The following is a 21,910-nucleotide window of genomic DNA, read 5'->3' on the forward strand; positions in this document are numbered from 1 at the left end:
AAACGCGAATTTCGAGTTCAAATATCTTGAAATTAATTTGACAGAATAATTGACAGCCCCCGCCGTAGAAAAATACATTTATTGTGATTCATGTATACAGTATGTATAATATATTTTAAAAAATAAATTAATTATTGTTAAGTTTAGTTTGGTTTGGTTTGTTTTTTTGCTTCCTATATCAAATTAATCAGAGACTTGTTTTTATCTGTACAGAACTTTATTTTTTACATTTTTTTAAAATAATTTTATGAAACTCACAGAATAAATAAAACACTGACTAGGATACATTCCGTCTAATCTCCCCGATAAGATAAGAACGTCGACTTAAAAACACTACTACATGTAAAACTGTCTTTTTGAAGTGTGAAGCGGACCTGTCGGTGGAATTTCGGTCGTACCGTACGTGCCTACGTCGACAGTGTGTGTTTGTGTTCGTGTTTGGTCAGTACCGTCCGTCTTTCTGCTGCACGACATCCCGCCAAAGCTTTTCGGATTATGCTCGTAATCCGTCATCGTCATGGAAACGAAGAATTTCGGGTTGCGCGCCACCAATCAGAACGCAGAACCGTCGGCCTAGTGAGGTGTCCGAGCGCGGCGATTGGCCGAATCCGGAGGGCACACCGAGCCTCTTACTACGAGAGAATCCTTTAGTCCTTCCAGCAGGATCAAATGAGCATCGGCCCGACTCAGTCAAGCCACACGCGGCTCAGAGTAGGGGAACACTACATAGCACCACGCTTAACTTTCTTCTCGGCCAGTATAGTCAGCGCTTGCAAAGCGTTTCAAACGTCACAATTTTTGTCATTGTGTGTATTACATAAATAGATTCGCCCGGCGTGGAAAATATGTTTCACGTATAAATTTTTCTCTAGCTCATTTTCGTTTGCTCTCGGAAAAGGAGTTTTAATAGAGGACGATTTTTTTTGTGATCTGTGTGTCAGTGCGGCCGTTCTTCTTAGTGCTAAACATTTTTCTATACTAAAAAGAAAAAAAAATGGATATGTTACGGTACTTTGTTTGGTTCTTTTTATTCGTCTCCCTCGTTGGAGTGGTTAGTGCCAGAACCAAATCACCGCTCAAGGACGACGATCTCACTCCAAAAAATAAAGCTGCTGGTAAGTGTAATATTTATTAACGATAAAAAAATAACAACAAAACAAACACCGTCTGCGATATTACTTATATTCAGATATCGACATTTTCAACATAATATATCTTATTGCAAATATGTGTGCAATTTAATAGAGCGTTATTTTTTTAACCGGTAAACTTGACGTAAGTCGATACATCGATTAAAGGTCGAATATTTACCTTTAAACGCCTTTTTATTGTGTTGACTAACACCATACGTTAGGTGCAAATATTTTCAAAGAAAACTTTTTTATTTATATTTTCTCTTAGCGGTCTTTTATAACTCCATAGTAACATTTAAAAATTTCATTTAACAATAATATATTTAAATATAACTTCAAATGTTTTGCATATACATTTCGTTCGTGAAAATATAAATATAATAATTAAATGCGTTTTATAATAATCTTCAGGCTAGTTTTAGCTAAACACACATTTATTGAATAACTAAAATATGCGTGGGAAAATGTTCAAGCTATAATATGCAACTGTTTAAGTTGTTAAACATATTTGACTGACTGGCACATTTTTACTTATCAATTTATTCATTATTTTATCGGTTTATTTGTACTATTAACTTTTTTAAGTTATTTATTTTTTTTGAAAATGTTATAACCAAAATACGAAATGGAATATAATTAATGATTATTACTAGTAATTAAAGATCCTTGTAATTTATGTTCCAATAATTTTCGTTACCTTTAACCTCTAGTGAAAAAATCGTACGTTATCGCCAAAAAGCAGTTTTAACCTTCACCAAAATATCGAATGCAACTCAATATAGAATTTATTACTCTAGCGCCACGCCAATCTGAATGCAGAGAACATAAATTTTATCGGCTTCCTAGAAAAATTATCGTATTCCTGCATATTCCTTAGGCGCTAACCTTTGACACCGACTGCCAATTTCAACATAAATTATATTAAACGTTATTTATTATCGGCTTTCTGCAAGTATCCGTTGGGCCACACAAGGCTAATCCATTCATGTACATAACTATCAATTTACGCCTCTTGAAGTTCTTGATTACAATAAAAAGCGTAGTTGATACAGTTATTTATTTAATACCTCCTGTTGATAGAGTATTCTAAATGAAATAAAATAGGAGGTATGTCCAGTTTTAATTTTAAACTTCATTTTAAACTTAAATTTACCACATAGTTAGTTGTATTACATAGGAGGAATAGGAGGAAAATAAGAGTCTTTAAATTTGTATAAATAATTTTTTTCCTATTTATACCTACAGTATTCTTAATAAATAACTATATTAATCAAGTGGGTTTTGGTTTATAAATTATATTAATTTTAAATTTAACAGTCGTCTATTGTTTCATTTAAGTTGTGATTTGGGATGAGAGTGCAACAGTTTGGGCTCAGTTTAAAGGTTAGTTAACATATTCACTTTCATTGCTACAAAAAAGGGAGAAAAAAATAAAACACATAATAAACATTTTATTGCCACTTACTTTTTCCATTAAAAATAGACATGAGCAAATGTGAGACTAAGAGTATCTTGGTCTTGCACATAATAATAAGTGAGTCGTCAAGTTGCAAAACCCGCCTTATCCACTTATTCACTTTAAAAAATGGCCTAATCATATATACCTAATAGTGGACCCTGAAATCAACATAGAAATAGTCCCAAACTGCAGCAAAATCGCATATTCCTATATAAAATTCATTGCAAATTACGTTACTGCAGCAAAATCCATCTTATCCTCTTATATTTGCTTTTTATTGTCATTATTGTTGCAAATCCCGCATTTTTGCATAGTTTTTTTACACAAGTATAATATTACTACTGACGTCTTATCCATTTCAAATGCTTACCTAATTTTAATAAAATAGTATGTCTAAAAAATCAAGTTAGGATGCAAATATTTTGCTGTATCAAAACCCGCAATATGCATCATGCTGCAACAAAACCGAATCCGAAAAAATTATCCGAATTATTTTTGTGTTTTTTCTCTTCAAAAATTAAATATTAATTTTTATTTCAAGAAAAACGAGATAAAAAACAATAATTCCACTTAATGGGCATAGTTTTTTGTAAAAAACGCTTCAAATATTTGCTAATAGCAATGCATATAGCTTTCTCGAAACAACGTTTTTGGGATAAGACCTTGCAGAGGTTTTGCTGCTAGACTCGTGCAAGTATTGCATTTTTAATAGATTTCTAGTCGTTAGCGTAATTAGCAATTTATCCTGGAGTGGGCCTGGGGGGGGGAGCTGAAGTTGAGCCCGCCCCTCCTGGGCTCAATCCCAGGCCAACCTAGGGCTTTTTTTTAATGAAAAATAATTTTAAAAAACTCATTTTTTAATAAAACGTTTACATGAATTTCTCTATCAATAAATTTCATAGACTTGGTTATCAAACCGTGTTCAAAAAAATAAAAATTAACACATTTTTTGAACACAACAAAATAATATTAACTAAACAAAACTAGAAAACGTCATTTTTATTGCATCACAAGCAAATAAAAATTAATACGTAGCCAAGAGTCATAATTCAGGATTTCTCTGGGGGGTGCCCAGCTGTACCTGAGGGGGGCCCGGCACCTCCGGGCACCCCTGTAGTTACGCCAATGTTTCTAGTAGAGGCAATTCAAAAATATTCTTTTACACCTGACCTCGATGAAATATGATTTTTAGCTAAGGTTTGGAAAAATTAATTACAATTGGGTTTGGAAACTTTGATGTTACCCAACAAAATAAAACACTAAATCACCACAATACACCAAAACACTTTTACTTTTACACTGGACGCGCGTTTCGCTACCTATGTTAGCATCATCAGCAGATGATTAAAACTGAGAGTGTTTTATTTTGTTTTATTTGGTAGAATGAAGCATTACTCTAGCTTTGCCAATACCAAATTTAAATTCATCAGAAGATAAAAATGGTTTGGGTTGTTGGTTAGGTTATAGAAGCGCTTTTATTTTATTGGGGCACCGACTATTAACTGATGGGGTCTATATTCTAATAAATTTACCTAACCGAACAAATACAACACTAAGTGTGAATAATTGTATAATAAAAGTATCGGGTTGCGCAGGGTTTTCCCTACAATTAGGATACTGTAGTATAGCAGCAGGTGGTAAATGTATTTTTGAATTTAAAATAGTTAGCTTTATTACTCTATGTGACTTTTGTATAATATCTGAGAAATTATTGATACAAAAATAAATAATTATTCATTGTAAAATTTTATATTATATTCTTTGATCTTCTAAGAATGTATTGTTATATTATTCCAAGATCATATAAGTCTACATGCTAAGCATCACGTAAAACTTATTGTTTTTAAATCTAAATGAACACAATTATGTGATAAAATATTGGAGTGCGTTCACAGATATATTTTTGCGTCAAAATTATTTGATTTATTGTTGGCGCGACTATCAGATACCAATATATGCTGGGATATATGGTTTAATGCTTGCAGAAGCTTCCTTTCACATCAATATGCTGTAATATCTTTAGGGGATAGGGGTCCTGAACTGGGATTTCGGGATCCCGGTTTATGTTTATCTTCGAAATCCCGATTTAGATTTTTTTTTGGTATAGTCACAGACTAACCTAAATCTAATTTAGTTTGTGTGTGTGTGGTATAGTGTAGTAAGAAGCAGGTTGCTAAGAAATACTCATAGAAGTGTGCCTGTGGTGGAAGTATAATACCCCTAAATATATTTGCACTTATTTACATACATACATTCATTCATACATACAACATACATACATACTGCCATTACTCGCTGATGAGTATTCGACACGCATCAAAAGATGATCACGCAAGGCGTTTTCTTTCATGAGCTTTTCTGTGACTGAAAAGCCCGATACGTGATGTTGTTTGCCTACCGCACTCCGGAAATTCAAAAATCTCATTGCTTTGTTGCCTCTTTACTTTTTGGTTGTCGCTGTTAACTGAGTTTACAATTCTTCTCCATTGAGTTCTATTATGAACTGCTTCTTCCCAATGATTCTGAATGTTAATCCCCTTTAAGTTTTCGTGGAAAATGTCCTTGTACCTTTTGAGTTGTCCACCCGGCCTCCTCTTACCGTCTACAAGCTCACCGTAAAGCAGAGATTTTGGTATTTCTTGCATTCTGCATACATGACCAGCCCATCTTAAGCGGGATTTTGTAACCATGACTTCAATACTCTCGCAGTTAGCTTTTTCAAGGACCGATACGTTTGAGATATGACGGAACCACCGGATTCTTAAGAGTTGTCAAGATGTCTCTGTTGCAACTTGTTTAATGCGTTCATGTGTCGGCGGTACGGCACCCAGGTTTCGCTCCCATATAACATGGTGGGGATTATAATTGTTCGATACACTGCAAGTTTCGTTTTTGTACTCAGGTCATGATTGTAGAAAACCCTGTCTTTTAATTTCCAGAATGCTCTTGAGGCGCTGCTAATCCTGTGCTGAATTCTTAAGGCGCTCCTAATCCTGTGCAAATATATTTGCAGTTTCTTAAGACTGACCTAGCCTATAAATATATTTTTTTAAAACATTGTTATTATTGTTAATTGGTTTTTATTAAAATTCAAACGTTCCTTACTCCACTATTGTACTTATTGCTCTAGATTACTTAACTGAAGTTATCATATACATCATCGGGATATTTATAAGATATATACTTGGAGATGTATCTAACTTAATATTCATATCGTTGGATATTAATATCTTTTCAATCGCAGTTATTATTTATAAAACTGATACAAACATTATGAGCTCAGAAATATATTCGGAGTTGTTTATCACATCACTTAAATTCGTAAATATATAAAGTTTAAAAATTTATTTAGTCCTTATAGGCACAAAGTTCGAAAGATTTATGACTTTGTCACAGGAGGAATTGTGGTCATACGGTTTATACCAAACATATTATACCAGGGATCGCGGTTCTTCCAACTATTGATAGACCAACGGACTGAAACAAATATGGAACGATTATGGTTTCCAAACTTTCGGGATTTGAGGATCCCGGCATCCCGATGTATGTTTATCGTCGAAATCCAGATATTAAATCCCGGGATCCCAACAACTGGAAAAAATTAAAATGCTCAATCTAAAATGATTACACTTCAGTTTTACTAAGATGATATTTTTTATTTTTTGCAAATTTTTGTTTTTTTGCGTTTTTGAAATTTGTAAATATGTAAAATAATTTTCCGCGACAGGAAGGATATTAATTTTCAACAAAATTTTGATTCCGCATCTTTTGAGAACGCGGGGTTGATATATCGCTTCCATTTTGAAGCCATAAATCGTACACCTGTTATTTTTTTGAAGTCCACTATTTTCGAAAAGGCTTACAGAAAGAAAAAAGTGCACGTGATTCATGTAAATAATAGTAATCCGAATATTACAAATCGAGGTCGACGCGACCGTCGCATCGGTCGAAAATAAATTAAATCGGTTTTCTAGGGATGTCTAAAAACATCGATTCATCAAAATATCGATACTATTAAAAATATTGATATATAACCATTCTTGTCCTAGTGTTTTAAAGGTTACAGTAATTTTATTTAAATATAAAAACTTGGATATCTATACGGGATCATGTGCCATGGTAAGATATTTGTGTACAGATTTCATTTCAGCTTGATCATTTTCAGAGTTGTTGTTCTTCTTTCTAAGGGCTTCATCTTTATTTTTTTAATCTGCTTCTTTTTTTTTGAGTTCTTCAATGAATTCGTTAATATTTGATACTACTAGGTCATTTACATCTACCTGATCAAAATTGTTGTTTCTCTCCAGGCAACAACTTTCCTACATAGGCAATTTGCTCAGCAATTTGTTTAATTTGATACCAAGTCTCTGATACCAAGCACTTATCTATATTGCCGTTTCTCATCGAATGTTACAACTCGTTGATTTGTTCTCGTATTAAGTTACATATACATATAAACTTCTAATTTAATATGAAAAAAAAAAATGAATGTAAATGAACCGTGTACATCAAGAGGAAGCCACTGGGTCAAAAATGCAGTGCTGTACGAGACTGGTCTAAGTCTTAATATTGCACAAAAAGCAGAACCAAGACCAAACCCGACCAGTGCGAGACTTCCGCTGGACCAAGACCAAGTTTGTAAGAGACTTGTATTTTTTTCTACGTTTATATGATAAAAGAAATTATGTACATTATGTACAGGGACATCATTTTAAGTGTCTCACTGGATTTATAATTTTCCTGTTTGGTATTTAAAGATAGTAGAAAAATTTTCTAATGTAATTTTTCGCGAAGATGCCGATTCTCTACACCAAATTTTTTTAAAACGTCAGTGTTGACAGATACGACGCCATCTTTATATTTTTTAAATGGAAACCCCATCAAATTTTAACACTGCCCGGTAGACAAATTTTGGCTAATTTCAAAAATATATAGTTTAGTACACTTTGCACTTACTGTTTTCGATATACAGTGGATTTAAAAATGAATTGTTCCAGAATCATTTTAAGTGTCTCACCCAATTTAAAATTTTCCTCTTTTCTATTTTAAGATAGTAAAAAGATATTTTAATGTAATTTTTCGCGAGGATGCCGATTTTCTACATTAAAATTTTTTAAAACGTCAGTTTTGACAGATACGACGCCATCTTGATTTTTTTTAAATGGAAACCCCATCAAATTTTAACACAGCCCGGTACGCAAATTTTAGCTAATTTCAAAAATATATAGTTTAGTATACATTCCATTTACCATTTTCTATGTACAGGGGGTTGAAATCAAGAATTTCTCTAATTTTGATGTATTTGAATATGAATGCCATTCACTTACAACTGAGTGGCATTTGTATCCAAATACATGAAATTTACATAAATTGACCTATCTTATGATAAATGACTAGCATTTTAAAACTAAATTTTCAAAAAAGTTTTTATATACAGGGTGGTCCGAACTGTATTCCGGAAACTTCGGCAGCATATTCTGCAGATAAAAATAAGTAAAAAAGCTCGTATAAATATATGTCCTACAATGCTTAGTTTCGGAGATACACGGTGTGGAAGTTTCATTTTTATTTCGATTTTTTCCAATTAAATTTTAATGTAGAAAATCGGCATCCTCGCGAAAAATTACATTAAATAATCTTTTTACTATCTTAAAATAGAAAAGAGGAAAATTTTAAATTGGGTGAGACACTTAAAATGATTCTTGAACAATTCATTTTTAAATCCACTGTATATCGAAAACGGTAAGTGCGAAGTATACTAAACTATATATTTTTGAAATTAGCTGTCAATTTCAGCTAAAATTTATCATCAATTAGCTAAAATTTGTCTACCAGGCAATGTTAAAATTTGATGGGGTTTCCATTTAAAAAAAATCAAGATGGCGTCGTATCTGTCAAAATTGACGTTTTAAAAAATTTAATGTAGAAAATCGGCATCCTCGCAAAAAATTACATTAGAAAATCTTTCTATTATCTTTAAATACCAAACAGGAAAATTATAAATCGAGTGAGACACTTAAAATGATGTCCCTGTACTTACCTACTTATTCAAAATTATTGTTTAGATTTAATATCATATATTGTTTTCCCGATTACTGCATAACATTTTTAAGAAAGAAATACTCATTCAATATAATATATTGAAAAATAAAAATTTTCGTGTGATATACCGGGTGCGGCTCAAAAGTGGCTTATCCCTATAACTTTGTCTTTTCAATTAAAACAACGAGATTTGGTATGTTAGTATATGACATAAATTAGATCTCGGTATTTTTTTACTTTATTCGATAGAAAATGACACTCTGAATAGAATGACATATCATATGTCAACTTTTGACATTTTCGCATATGGTTTTTTGTTTAAAAAGTGTCCTTGATTAAAAAAGGCTCCTTGATTAAAAAAGGCTTCTTGATTAAAAATTAGTGCTTTGAACACAGCCATGGCACTCTATCTATCTCTCTGTTTTTGAGTGAATATGTCAAAAGTTGACATATGATATGTCATTCTATTCCGAGTGTCATTTTTTATCGAATAAAGTGAAAAATACCGAGGATGCCATTTAAAAATCAAAAGTTGTAGTCATTTCTGGTGAAACAGGAAGTGACCGAAAACAATTGCATAGGTCAATCAATCCTAATTTATATTAATTTATATCATATACTAACATACTAAATCTTGTTTTTTTTATCTGAAAAAATAAAAAAGTTATATGGGTGAGCCACTTTTGAGATGCACCCGGTATATTCTAATAATTTCTTCCTATTTGGATTAAATTACTATAAATAGTACTTATTTAAAGACTTTCTATACAGGGTTAGTCTTAAATAAGTGCAAATATTTTTAGGACTGGTAGATTTCATTCTGGGGAAGAATCCAAAAAAAATAAATTTGCTAAATTTTAGCAAATTTTAGGAAAACATTTTGAGAACCACTGGATCTTTTCTGAATTGTCTTTCTTGTATAATATAATCTACTACCTACGTTGCCATATTATCAAGAATTTTTGTTTTTTTTAACTAAAAACTAAAAAAAATTTCAATTTTTTTTTAAATTCCAAATTTTCAAAAAAAAATTCGCGAAAAAAAACTCATAATAGTGTTTCTGGGGTCGAAATATACTACCCCTAACATATTTCCACTTATTTAAGACTCACCCCTCTAGTGAAAATCTATTCAAAAGATGCAAGATTTGCAAGAGTCTTGCGGAAAGATTACCAAGACTAGGCTCTGTCCTAAATTCGGATGCATGAAAGTTAGGCTTTAAATTAAAATTTTAGTAAACTGTCAAATTGATAAATCTAAGAGAAAAATCCGTTATACAGGGTGAGTCTTATATAAGTAATAATATTTCGATCCCAGAAACATGATTATAAGATGTTTTTCGCGAAAAAAGAATTGAAAATTGGGATTTAAAAAAATAGTTTTTAGTTAAAAAATATAATTTCTTAATAATATGGCAACATAGATAGTAGAATAAATTTAAAAGAAAGAAAACCCAGAAAAGATCCAGTGGTTCTCAAAATGTATCCAAAAAACATTTTTTTTTGAAACTTTCAAAGTAAATTAACTCGGTTATTTTGGACTTTTGGACTAATTTGAAAAAAAAATGGTAAAGAGAAAATATGTTCCTTTTATCGAGATCTAACCAGCCCTGAAAATATTTGCACTTATTTAAAACTCACCCTCTATATTATACAATAAATACATCGAAATTTGATATTATGAAATATTCAAAAAATATCGTTTTGTAGACAAAATTGAAAACGATTTTATATCGATATTTTTATTCTACGAAATGTACATCCCTAATGTTTTCCTCCGATTGAGGACCGTCCTCTAGACGACGGCCGTCTGGGATTAAAAATGAGGAAAAATGTGAGCAGTCAACCAAAATAATAAATAAATTTGGCCAGTCGAAACGGGATATTTTTAAATTAAAAATTTGGACGTGGAAAAGTGCTATTTTATTTGAGGTCCGCCTGAACTCACTTACCAGACCGTGTTAAAAACACTCCAGACAGGCTTTACGCATCGTCTTTTTTTATTCTTCTTACATAGAACGATGGATGTTCATTAATTCATTTTCTGAAGGCTACATAAACATAAAAACAATATCAAAAAGGGAGGTATAGGAATATAAATACAGGGTGCTACAAATTTGAAGTACGAACATTGGTATTTCGTAACCGTAATAGTTCACCAAGATGTCATCAAAAAAGTTTTAAAATTTTCAAGGATTGCTGAGTTTTTTGGAAAGAAATATTTTTTTTTTTGAAAATGAATTTTATTTTTTTTTGTCGTTACTTTTAAGAAAATCAAAAAACTAATTGCACATTCTCATAGCCACTTTATAAGGGCTGTCTGATAGTATTTTTAGATTTTCAAATTAGCTGATTGATAATTTGGGAGATACAGAGGCCAACTTAATTTTTTTAAATATGGACCTATAAAGTGTGGCATATCGTTATACTCAGGAGGCCGAGTTCTTTCAAAATCTGAAATAAAATATGCAGGTCCGTATTTAAAAAAATTAATTTGGCCTCTGTATCTTACAAATTATCAGCTAATTTGAAAATTTAAAAATACCATCAGATAACCCTAATAAAGTGGCTATGAGAATCTGCAATTAGTTTTTTGATTTTCTTAAAAGAAACGACAGAAAAAAAAATTCATTTTCAAAAAAATCCGTTTTTTCAAAAAAACTCGGCAATCCGTGAAATTTTTAAAACCTTTTTGATGGCATCTTGGTGAGCATCCCAAAACTCAACTTTGCCCCAATTTAACCATGTTCGTATCTATTACGGTTACCGAGATACCAATGTTCGTACCTCAAATTTGTATCACCCTGTATATGTACTAATTAATAAAAAAAATATTTACAATTATTTTAAACTCTAATAGAAATCGGGATGTTGTAGAATTTTTATACATAAATATGTAAATGCCATGAGAAGAAGATTTATATTGATAACATATCTAGATATCTACAGCTCTAAAATGTATCGGTAACTAAGTAGGTCCTGTCTATAGGCTTGGTGCATTCTCCGCCGGTGCTGCCACCATCGGACAATATCGTAAACAACTAATATATACAAATACAAGAGTTTAAATAGCGAGTATACGAAAAGTTTACTATAGGTGTCACTATTCTAAAAGTGTTAGAAGTAAAATTTGTGAAAATTCAAAAATAAAAATAAAGAAGTAAATATTTTGATAACTTCATAAAGTCTAACTTGTATTATAATTTATTATTATTCCAGCTAAAAAAAATAGATGAATTCAACTACGGTAGCGGGCATACAGTTTTAATTGCCGGTTTTGCTAGTGTTGTCATAATTGGGGCTATTTCGGCTGTAATGGATTTTTTTTAAATGTAATAATTATTTTAGAAGATGTCCATAAAACATTTACAGCGTTTTCAGATGGAGCGGACCGTCCGCGCCGATGTTTTTTCAAGATAGCTCATCCGGACGGAGCATACGCGACCACTTGTGTCTAGCCCTAGCAGGCAACTATTAAGCCCGGCCCGAGGGGTGTCTCACTATTGGAATTACCTGTACATTTTCTTGGCAGTCGCTGGCAGTCATTGGCAGTAATTACATGGCAGTCATAGGCAGTCTTCTTCATAGTCATTGGCAGTCGCTTAGCAGTGGAAGGATATTTTGGCAGTACGTGTACATTTTTTACCCGAGTGAGACACCCCTCGGCCCGGCCAATCACCTTAGAGTTTTTGACAAACACAAATGAATTTATTTATTTATTTACTCACTTGTTTTGTCGGACTGCTTGAATCCATTTTTGCTTTTGATCAAATAGGTGTAAGAAACTATGAAACTACAAATAATGTTGTTACGGGTGACTTGAATATCTGGGAAAGTTGAGTTATTGAATGGTATTGCACCCAATAACGCTACAATAGCCTAACATTTTTCTGTAATTTTATTTTTATTTTTTATTACTCGAAACAGCGTCACATCACACAAACCTCGTATCTAAGTGTTTTATAGTCTGAACTACTACATAGCAAAAAACTAAAATACTTAAATATTATGGACAAACCACAATTTTAATATTATTTTAATGCGATCAACATGAACTGTAACCGAGAGGGTGTGAAATACATACCGAGAATTTGTGATTTCTGCCGTATACAGCGCCGCGGTCGGAATTTTTTGAATCAACTGAAAACTGAAATGCGCTAAGACCAAGCCTATGCAATACTAGTTCTGGCAGTAAAAGGGAGACACTTTGACTTAAATTTCTTTACCATTTATTGAAAAAAATATATAATAAGATTAATTATTTGGTAATATCTTTATCAAATAGTTTTTTTTTATGTAATTCTTCCATTAGTTCTACTTGAGAACGTGTACTTATGATCTATAAACATGTAGATTACGAAAAGATTTTAAAATATTTTCATTAAACAATGTCATATTAATACATATATTTAAACATCATAATATCAGATAAGATAAAATGTCTGCTTTAATAGACGAATATAAAAATATTCTACGCCTAAGGTTAATTCATTCACCAACTTACTTAATAAACATTTTATATTAATTTTTATAATCGTACATTACTGAAATCATTAATTTGACATTTTAGTTCTCATTTTTTTAAACTGCTTTTGTCACGTGTAGCGAAATTATATTAAAAAATGACGTAATGAGCGCTACAATTAAAAAATATCTATATGTTTACCAAGTTTAGAATGTAGATTTCGTGATGTCAGATATTTGTTCGAATATGAATTGAGGTTATATTTAATTTATCTGTGAGTTTTACAAAAAAAATGGATTGTATGACGTAATGCTTCAGATAAAAACCCTTTACCGTTTTATTTTTCCCAGGTTGCCCTTACAAATCTATAACTGGATTAACATTTTTTTGGATTCTTAATAAACGAAAAAAAAGACAATTTCGTCATCTGCGTTATGTAGTCGCCACTCATTGCCAAAATGAACGTTTGCTTACTACAATTGATGATAGTACACTAATACAAGGCCACGGCGAGTTTTGTCGAAAAATTCGTAAAAATAGCACTTAATGAAAGGTGTTTCCTAGCGGACAATTTTAAACATATGCGAATGGTTTCCAAAATTAGATTCATTTAATTCATAAGTCTGCTCCATTCCAGGAATCTTTCAACTTGTGTAATATCTCCAACTTTCATAATACCATTCGGTTTTGTTAATTTTTATTATCTTTTACTTTTTATTCATTTATAATAAATCTTTGAATAACGTTTAAGTTTAGAAGTAAAAATATAATTAAGAGAGAGACTACTTAATTAAAAATGTGTAAATTTTCCAGTTATTATCTGAAACTATTCATCATCATCATCATTCTCAGCTTATCCAACCATTTCCAATTATGGTTGTGGCCTCCATCACATATTTATATAATCTCTTTGTAGTTGGGCTCATTGTTGTCTATTGTTGGTTATGCGGACCCAAGTTATCCCTGCTAATTTCCTAATATCACGGTCCGATCTCAGGTTCGTTCTTCTTCTAGATCTTTTAATTCCTCGTGAGTACCATTCTGTAATTTTTGTAGTCCATCTGTGTGTCCGTTTTTCTTACCAGGTGTCCTGCCCATTGCCATTTGAGGAATTTGACTCTGTAGATGACATCACTTGGGTCTTTTGTCTTATCCACCCTATTCTTTTACGGTCTGTCTTGGTTATTCCCAGCAAAATTCGTTCCACTGAGCGTCGTGCGACGTGCAGTTTTCTTATGATGTTCGTTTTAAGTGTCCAGGTTTCGCATGTGGGTCATGACTGGTAGTACACATTGGTCGAATGTTTTTCTTTAGATATAGTGGCATTCTAAATTTGAATATGATTGAATTTCTTCCATAGGTACTCCATGCTACCTTAATTATTCTGTTGATTTCTGGTAGTAGAGATCCCGAGCTGTCTATTAGTTATCCCAAATATATATATTCTTCTACTATTTCCAGTGTTGTGTTATTTATTAGAATGTCTTTTCTTTTCACTAGTTCGTTGTACATACGGTGAGTGGAGGCCGGGTGGACAACTGAAAAGGTACAAGGACATTTTCCACGAAAACTTAAAGGGGATTAACATGCAGAATGAGTGGGAAGAAGCAGCTCACAATAGAACTCAATGGAGAAAAATTGTAAACTCAGTTATAACAGCGACAACCAAAAAGTAAAGAGGCAACAAAGCAATGAGATTTTTGAATGTCCGGAGTGCGGTAGGCAGATAACATCACGTATCGGGCTTTTCAGTCACAGAAAAGCTCATGAAAGAAAATGCCTTGCGTGACCATCTTCTGATGCGTCTCGAATACTCGTCAGCTAGTAATGGCAGTTTAGATGCAGGGCCGTTCCGGGCGAGCGTACATTTTGGGGGCGCAAAAAAGTGTCAATCAGTACTTTGTCACAAAAAACCGATGCGCTTTCTTGTTAATAAACAAATACTTAAACATACATCATAGGATAAAGTTTGCTTAGCGTCTTTTTTGCGTTGGCCGCACCGAATAAACAAGTCTAGGGCAATCTGCCGGCAACACATTGAACTCATCTATTTATTTTATTTATTTTATGGAAAGCACTGTTCATTAAAATGTTGTATCCTATGTTATAGGGCTTGTTTCTCTCTACATTTCCTGTCTCACAATATATCGTTTGTGTCGGGGAAGGGATCACAGTTTCATAGTTGTCGATTTTACAGAAATCAGTGCATGTATATTATTTCGTATATTTTTCATTTTATTGATTTTTTGGAAAGCACTGTTCATTAAAATGTTCTATCCTATGTTATAGGGCTTGTTTCGCTCTACAATTTCCTGTCTCACAATATACCGTTTGTGTCGGGGAAGGGATCATAGTTTCATAGTTGTCGATTTTCGAAAGAAATCAGTACATGTATATTATTTCGTATTTTTTTTCATTTTATTGATTTTATGGAAAGCACTGTTCATTAAAATGTTCTATCCTATGTTATAGGGCTTGTTTCGCTCTACAATTTCCTGTTTCACAATTTACCGTTTGTGTCGAGAACGGGATCATGTTTCATAGTTGTCGATTTTCGAAATAAATCAGTACATGTATATTATTTCGTATATTTTTTCATTTTACTGATTTTATGGAAAGGTTTCATTAAAATGTTGTATCCTATGTTATAAGGCTTGTTTCTCTCTATAATTTCCTGTCTCACAATGTACCGTTTGTGTCCTGGAAGGGTTCATAGTTTCATAGTTGTCGATTTTCGAAAGAAATCAGTACATGTATATTATTTCGTATATTTTTCATTTTACTGATTTTATGGAAAGGTTTCATTAAAATGTTGTATCCTATGTTATAAGGCTTGTTTCTCTCTATAATTTCCTGTCTCACAATGTACCGTTTGTGTCCTGGAAGGGTTCATAGTTTCATAGTTGTCGATTTTCGAAATAAATCAGTACATGTATATTATTTCGTATATTTTTCATTTTACTGATTTTATGGAAAGGTTTCATTAAAATGTTGTATCCTATGTTATAAGGCTTGTTTTCTCTCTATAATTTCCTGTCTCACAATGTACCGTTTGTGTCCTGGAAGGGTTCATAGTTTCATAGTTGTCGATTTTTCGAAAGAAATCAGTACATGTATATTATTTCCGATTTTTAGTTTATTGTTTTTATGTATTTGATATAAAATGGGTCAGTTTTTTTTAGGGTACTATTTTTGTTACTAAATATGTTTGTGGTTTTGTTTGTTTTCTTTATTTAATAAATGTTTTTATACTTTAATTAGAATAGTTTTTTTACATTTCCAATTACAAATTGCTCGTTTGTCGCAGAATATAAATTCTTTAAATTTTTGAGATTAAGATTAAAATATATAATTGATTTAAATATAAAAAGGGCGCACCAAAGAATGCTGCACGTAGGCGCCAGATACTCCAGGAACGGGCCTGTATATATGTATGTATGTACATACATTACTTTAGTTTCTGCTAAATTTATTTTGAGACCCACTTTATTGCTGGCTGTATTTAATTCATTAATTTGTGCTTGTAATTCTTCAGAACTATTGGCAATCAAAACTGTGCCATCAACAAATCTTAGATGGTTACAATACCATACGCAGCATATAAGAGAGATGCGCGTAGCACAGGTACAGTTATATGGCAGCATCCAAGGTGCACTTTGTCCAAGTACACTTGTTTCTGTACCTGGGATATTTAATCTCTTTATTTCTATTTCGCTTATTGGAAGATCCTTTATACCACAGGTAACATGTACTATATTACCTGTAATTATACCTTAAATTATCTCTTTTATATTCAGGTCATAAGGCTATATTAATAAGATTGGCGGAAAAATAGCCTGGTTCTAACGGAAGTACAAGGTATTTGTCACGTGTATAGTAATTAATTTAGTACTGCTCATTACAGGAGATTATTCAAGAAGATTGAGTGTTATATTTTCGGGAAAACAAAATCCGTGTTTATTTGGATCATCAGCTGAGGTCGTGAAACCTCGTAAAAGTTTTAATTTATTAAAAAAATTGCACATTCTAACGAGACGTCCAATATGTTTCTGAATTATGGGATTATAATTCTATCGAGAAATATACATAATGATATAGTAAATAACTATAAAATATAAAATACGTACGTAAATATAGGTTGCGATATAATATATGGCACCGTGTGATTTTGGCATTCGGAAAACATTGCAAAATAAATCCAGAGCCGCACTTCATATAAAGTTTAATTGAAAAAATCATCTTAAAAATTATACTATTTAATTATTTTTATGGAATTAAATACTAATTTAGATTTTTCTGTGTGTAGCACCAAAAAAATATGTTTAGGTTAGATAAGTCAAAAATTAACATATGTATAATGGCCAAAATTTTCTGTGATGAATATAATAAAACAGATTTGTTGAACTAATACTTTCTTTATGATAAAAAAATGATAAATGAATACTTATTTTAATGTTAAGCATTTTTTCATGGGTATATTTCCTTCCAGTAATGTATCTTCTTAATGTATCTCAGCCAGGAAAAAAGTAGGTCTCAAAATGAATTTACCAAAAACTAAAGTAATGTACAACTAACTAGTAGACACAATATACAGGGTGTCTTAGAAATAAGTGCAAGTATTTTATGGGGTAGTAGATCTGGTCAAAAGAAACATTGTTTCTCTTTACCATTTTACAAATAAGTTTAAAATAACCGAGTTATTTTACTTTGAAAATTTAAACAAAAAATGCTTTTTTGTTTTAGTTTTGAGAACCACTGGATCTTTTCTGGATTTTCTTTCATGTAAATTTAATTACCTGTGTTGCCATATTATCAAGAAATTATGTTTTTTAAATACTAAAAATATTCCAAAATTTTTTTAAAAAATTCCAAATTTTCAATTTTTTTCGCAAAAAAATCTCATAGGTGTGTTTCTGAGTTTCTTTTATATATTTGGGTCAACTAATATACAGCTCTGGATCTCTACTGCTAGAAATCAACAGAAGAATCTGGAATCTAGAATGCCATTTTATCTAAAGAAGAAAACATTCAAACCTATGACCTAAGACCTATATGCATGTGAAACCTGGACACTTAAAACGGACATTATAAGGAAACTGCAGGTTGTACAATGCTCAATGGAACGAAATGTGCTTGGAGTAACCAAGAAAGACCTAAAAGAAAAGACTGGATACGACAAAAGACTCAGGTAATAGATGTTATCCACAAAATCAAATCCCTCAAGTGGCAATGGGCAGGACACCTAGCAAGAACGACGGACAACAAATGGACCACAGCAATTACAGCATGGTACCCACAAGGAATTAAGAGACCTAGAAGAAGACGAAACTTGAGAGGGGACTATGATATTAGGAAATTAGCGGAGATAACCTGGGCCCGCATAGGCAACAATAGACACCAATGGGCCCAACTAAAAAGAGTGTATCTAAATATGAGAATGACGCTACGTTATAATTGAAAATGGTTGAATAAGCTGAAAATTATGATGATGATGATGATATAATATTATTAAATATAGTACCTAATTAAAAAGCAATAATAGTTTGTTTGACACATTATCTTATACAGTAATATCTTCAAAAGAAAAAAAAATATTAAGAATATATCTACTGATACGGTCCTGAAATAATCATATATAACTTCAAAAAAAATGTGTTTAATTTTACAGGAACAATATTCTCTTGGCATTTCTTCGTATTTGTTACCAAATTACTGAAAAATATTATTTTTGTGGAGTGAATAATGTGTTATGAGTGGTGCTTTACACACAAAATAATGTTTAACACACAAAATATAAGAGACAAATTCCCGATTTTTAACGCGAATCTTTAATCAAAATATATGATTGTGGCAGGTTTGTACTAAATTATTTTTATAAAACATTAATAGTAACTGCGCCGCTTCTTGTTTGATACAGTGGCGCACAAAGGATTATTTTTGGATAGAGGACACAATTACTTTATTATACATACCTATGGTTGTGCTTGGAATGTTAATTTAAACTATTTGAAGGGGGGAATTTATGAAGCTAATTGATTGGTGTTTTTATCGATTGATTGTATTTATGAAACATCTTTCTTAAGATCTACCCATATAAAAAAAGTGTGCACTTTTGTGTGTGCATATTTGAGTCAAAGTGCTCATATTTGAAGTCAAACTTCTTCTTCTTCTTCTTATCACACCCTCTCCTGCCGAAGGTTGGCGATCCAAATGGCAACTGTGGCTCTGTAAACTGCAGCCCGGAAGATTTCCGCAGACGAGCGTTCAAACCATCTCCTCAAATCTTTTAGCCATGAGTTCTGGCGTCTTCCTACTGATCTTTTCCCTTGCACTTTGCCCTCTATTATGAGGCGCAGTATTTCGTATCTACCTATCTCTCATCACATGACCCAGGTATTGCATTTTTCTTTCCTTGATGGTGTTCAGTATCTCTTTTTGTTTCTGCATGCGCTGGAGTACTTCATCGTTGGTGATCCTTTGTACCCATGAGATTCGCAGCATCCGTCTGTATACATACATTTCGAAGGCTTCTGTTCTCTTTTCGGTCTGTGAATCCAGTGTCCAGCTCTCACATCCATAGAGTAACACAGAGAAGACGTAGAATCTGGCCATTCGAGTTCTGAGGTCTCGTCTTGTAAAAAATGATTTAATTGTCACGAAGATTTTTCTCGCTTGCTCAATTCTTGAAAATATTTCTCTTTTCGGGTCGCACTGACTATTGATGTTAGCTCCTAAATACTTTATTGAGGTCACTTGTTCGATTGTTTGTCTCTTGACACGCAGGTGTGCATTTATTGGAGTCTTAGAAAAAAACAATAGTTTGTTCTTGGAGACATTGAGATGCAGTCCAAACATCCCACTATAGTGGACTACGTCAAACTTCTTATTAAGAGCTATTAAATTGTAGGATATGAAGGATATGTTTGAAAAAGTGTAGTTTTTCGTGTTTCGCGGTCTTCAATTTTTACTCCCAGAGCGCGTAAAAATGTTTCACTTCAAAAATATACATACAGATATCTACTTTTATTGACTAGTTCGGTTCTGTTTTTAAAAATTCACTGGCTGAAAACCTGCGCCAAAAAATTATAGTGTCCGATCTCGAGATAAAATAGAAAAAAATACGTATAAAAATATAACTGACGCGTCGCTATTTTCTTTGATAGAATTTTCAAAATGATAAATTTGTTGCCAATAATTCGAATGTTTTCGAAAAACCCAATTTTGCTTCAATGACCTTGTTTATGTTCGTTTAGATAAATATTTTATTGCAAAAATTAATATCTATAACAATAGGCTCTTGAGGATTACGGGTATAAAAATTGAACGCGCGGGCTTATACAAAACGTTTACTGTTGATAAGGAAATTACAAATTGATGCCACTTTATTATATAAACTTAACCATTTTTGACATTTCATGCTAACGAAACAATACCCCATACTTACAGTTCATACCAAATAAACTAATAAAGTTAGAGTTTTTACGGCTATTAAGCTATCTTATACACTTTGCACTAAAAGAGGTTCTAAAAAGAACAATGTTCGAGTGCTAGATCTGCTAGTAAACATTTTTAAGCTTAAAGTATCACAACACTATTTATTTAAACCAAAAACTCAGAAATAAATAAATAAATGCGGCAACTTGACATTTTTTACAGCAGAGCTACCACTTAAAATCCCAGCGCCAAATTTAAGTTCCAGTTAGTTAGCACTGCACCGAATATGTCCATGGTAAGCAACAATGAATTTAAAAATCGCGCCCTCGATTACGTAACTAAAAGTTTAATTGATCAGAAACATATTTATTTTATTCTTAATGCTGCGTACAATAATATTCATTAGTAATTTATGTGTGATGCATTCACTTAGTATCTTTATATTCATTAAATCTTGATATATTTGTATAGTTACATCACATTTGCGTTTACTTTTTTTTGTATTATATTAAGATGTTTTACCATAATGTCATCTTAAGGTACGCGCACACTGACCAGAGCCGCAGGCGCAGTACGCGCCGCATCGACCGAAGAAAAATATTGTTTGTGTTAATTTCAATGAAGGTGCGCACACTAGCCAGAGCCGCACGAATCGCATCGACGAAAATGCGGCCAGCATTGTTGGGCCAGAATGATTTTCGATAAATGCGGCTAGTGCTGCTGACGTCACACGCAATTCCTTCCACTCTACGTAGGTAGGCGAACAGGAGATTAGAAATTCAATATGCTAAGGAAGTTCGCAAATTTTTCATGGCTCATATTGAAAAAAATTTAGTTCATCCTCAATTAAATATGGAAATAATCTGGATTTTTGCAAATATTGCGAACCTATAACTTTCGATTCTTTCTCGTGATTTCTTCTTCTTCTATTAGCAAGGAGCTTATAATTATTTCTTGTCCGTTGTTATTCATTATCGAGAAATATTAAAAAACACGCTTATCACCGCAGGACTCCGAAAGCGACTGATGAGAAATTCAATTGGCAAATACGGGTGTATTAGGGGCAAAAAGAAACAAAATAGCGAATAATGCGGCGCGTGCGGCGTGTGCTGCTCTGGTCAGTGTGCGCGTACCTTTAAAGGCATTTTTGATTGTGTTTTTGTTGTGTTTGTTTGTTTTTTGTTGTTGTGATTGTGTTTGTTGAAGTTTTAGATACCTACAATTTATTTTTTGCAAATGCATTCCCTTCCAAATTAAATTTCTACACCTTGTATCTCCGAAACGAAGCATTTTAGGACATAAATTTAATACAATTCGGACCACTCTGTATATTGGTTTACCCCTTTAAGTTCTCTGTCTAATTAACTAAACTGCAAAA

At 32.4% G+C, this 21,910-nt stretch overlaps 1 protein-coding gene across 1 annotated transcript in view; it reads left to right on the forward strand.

The window, feature by feature from the left end:
• Nucleotides 1-261: 261 nt before the first annotated feature.
• LOC115875312 (dorsal-ventral patterning protein Sog-like) overlaps nt 262-21,910 on the forward strand; it is a 106,167-nt gene continuing 84,518 nt past the window's right edge. The window contains exon 1 of the mRNA XM_030890732.1: nt 262-1,115. Coding sequence (XP_030746592.1) covers nt 995-1,115 — 121 coding nt within the window. The 5' untranslated portion in view covers nt 262-994. The remainder of the gene's footprint in view (nt 1,116-21,910) is intronic.

Source organism: Sitophilus oryzae, unplaced genomic scaffold (genome assembly GCF_002938485.1).
Source record: "Sitophilus oryzae breed Bouriz unplaced genomic scaffold, Soryzae_2.0 scaffold_1372_pilon_pilon, whole genome shotgun sequence".
NCBI lineage: Eukaryota > Metazoa > Arthropoda > Insecta > Coleoptera > Curculionidae > Sitophilus > Sitophilus oryzae.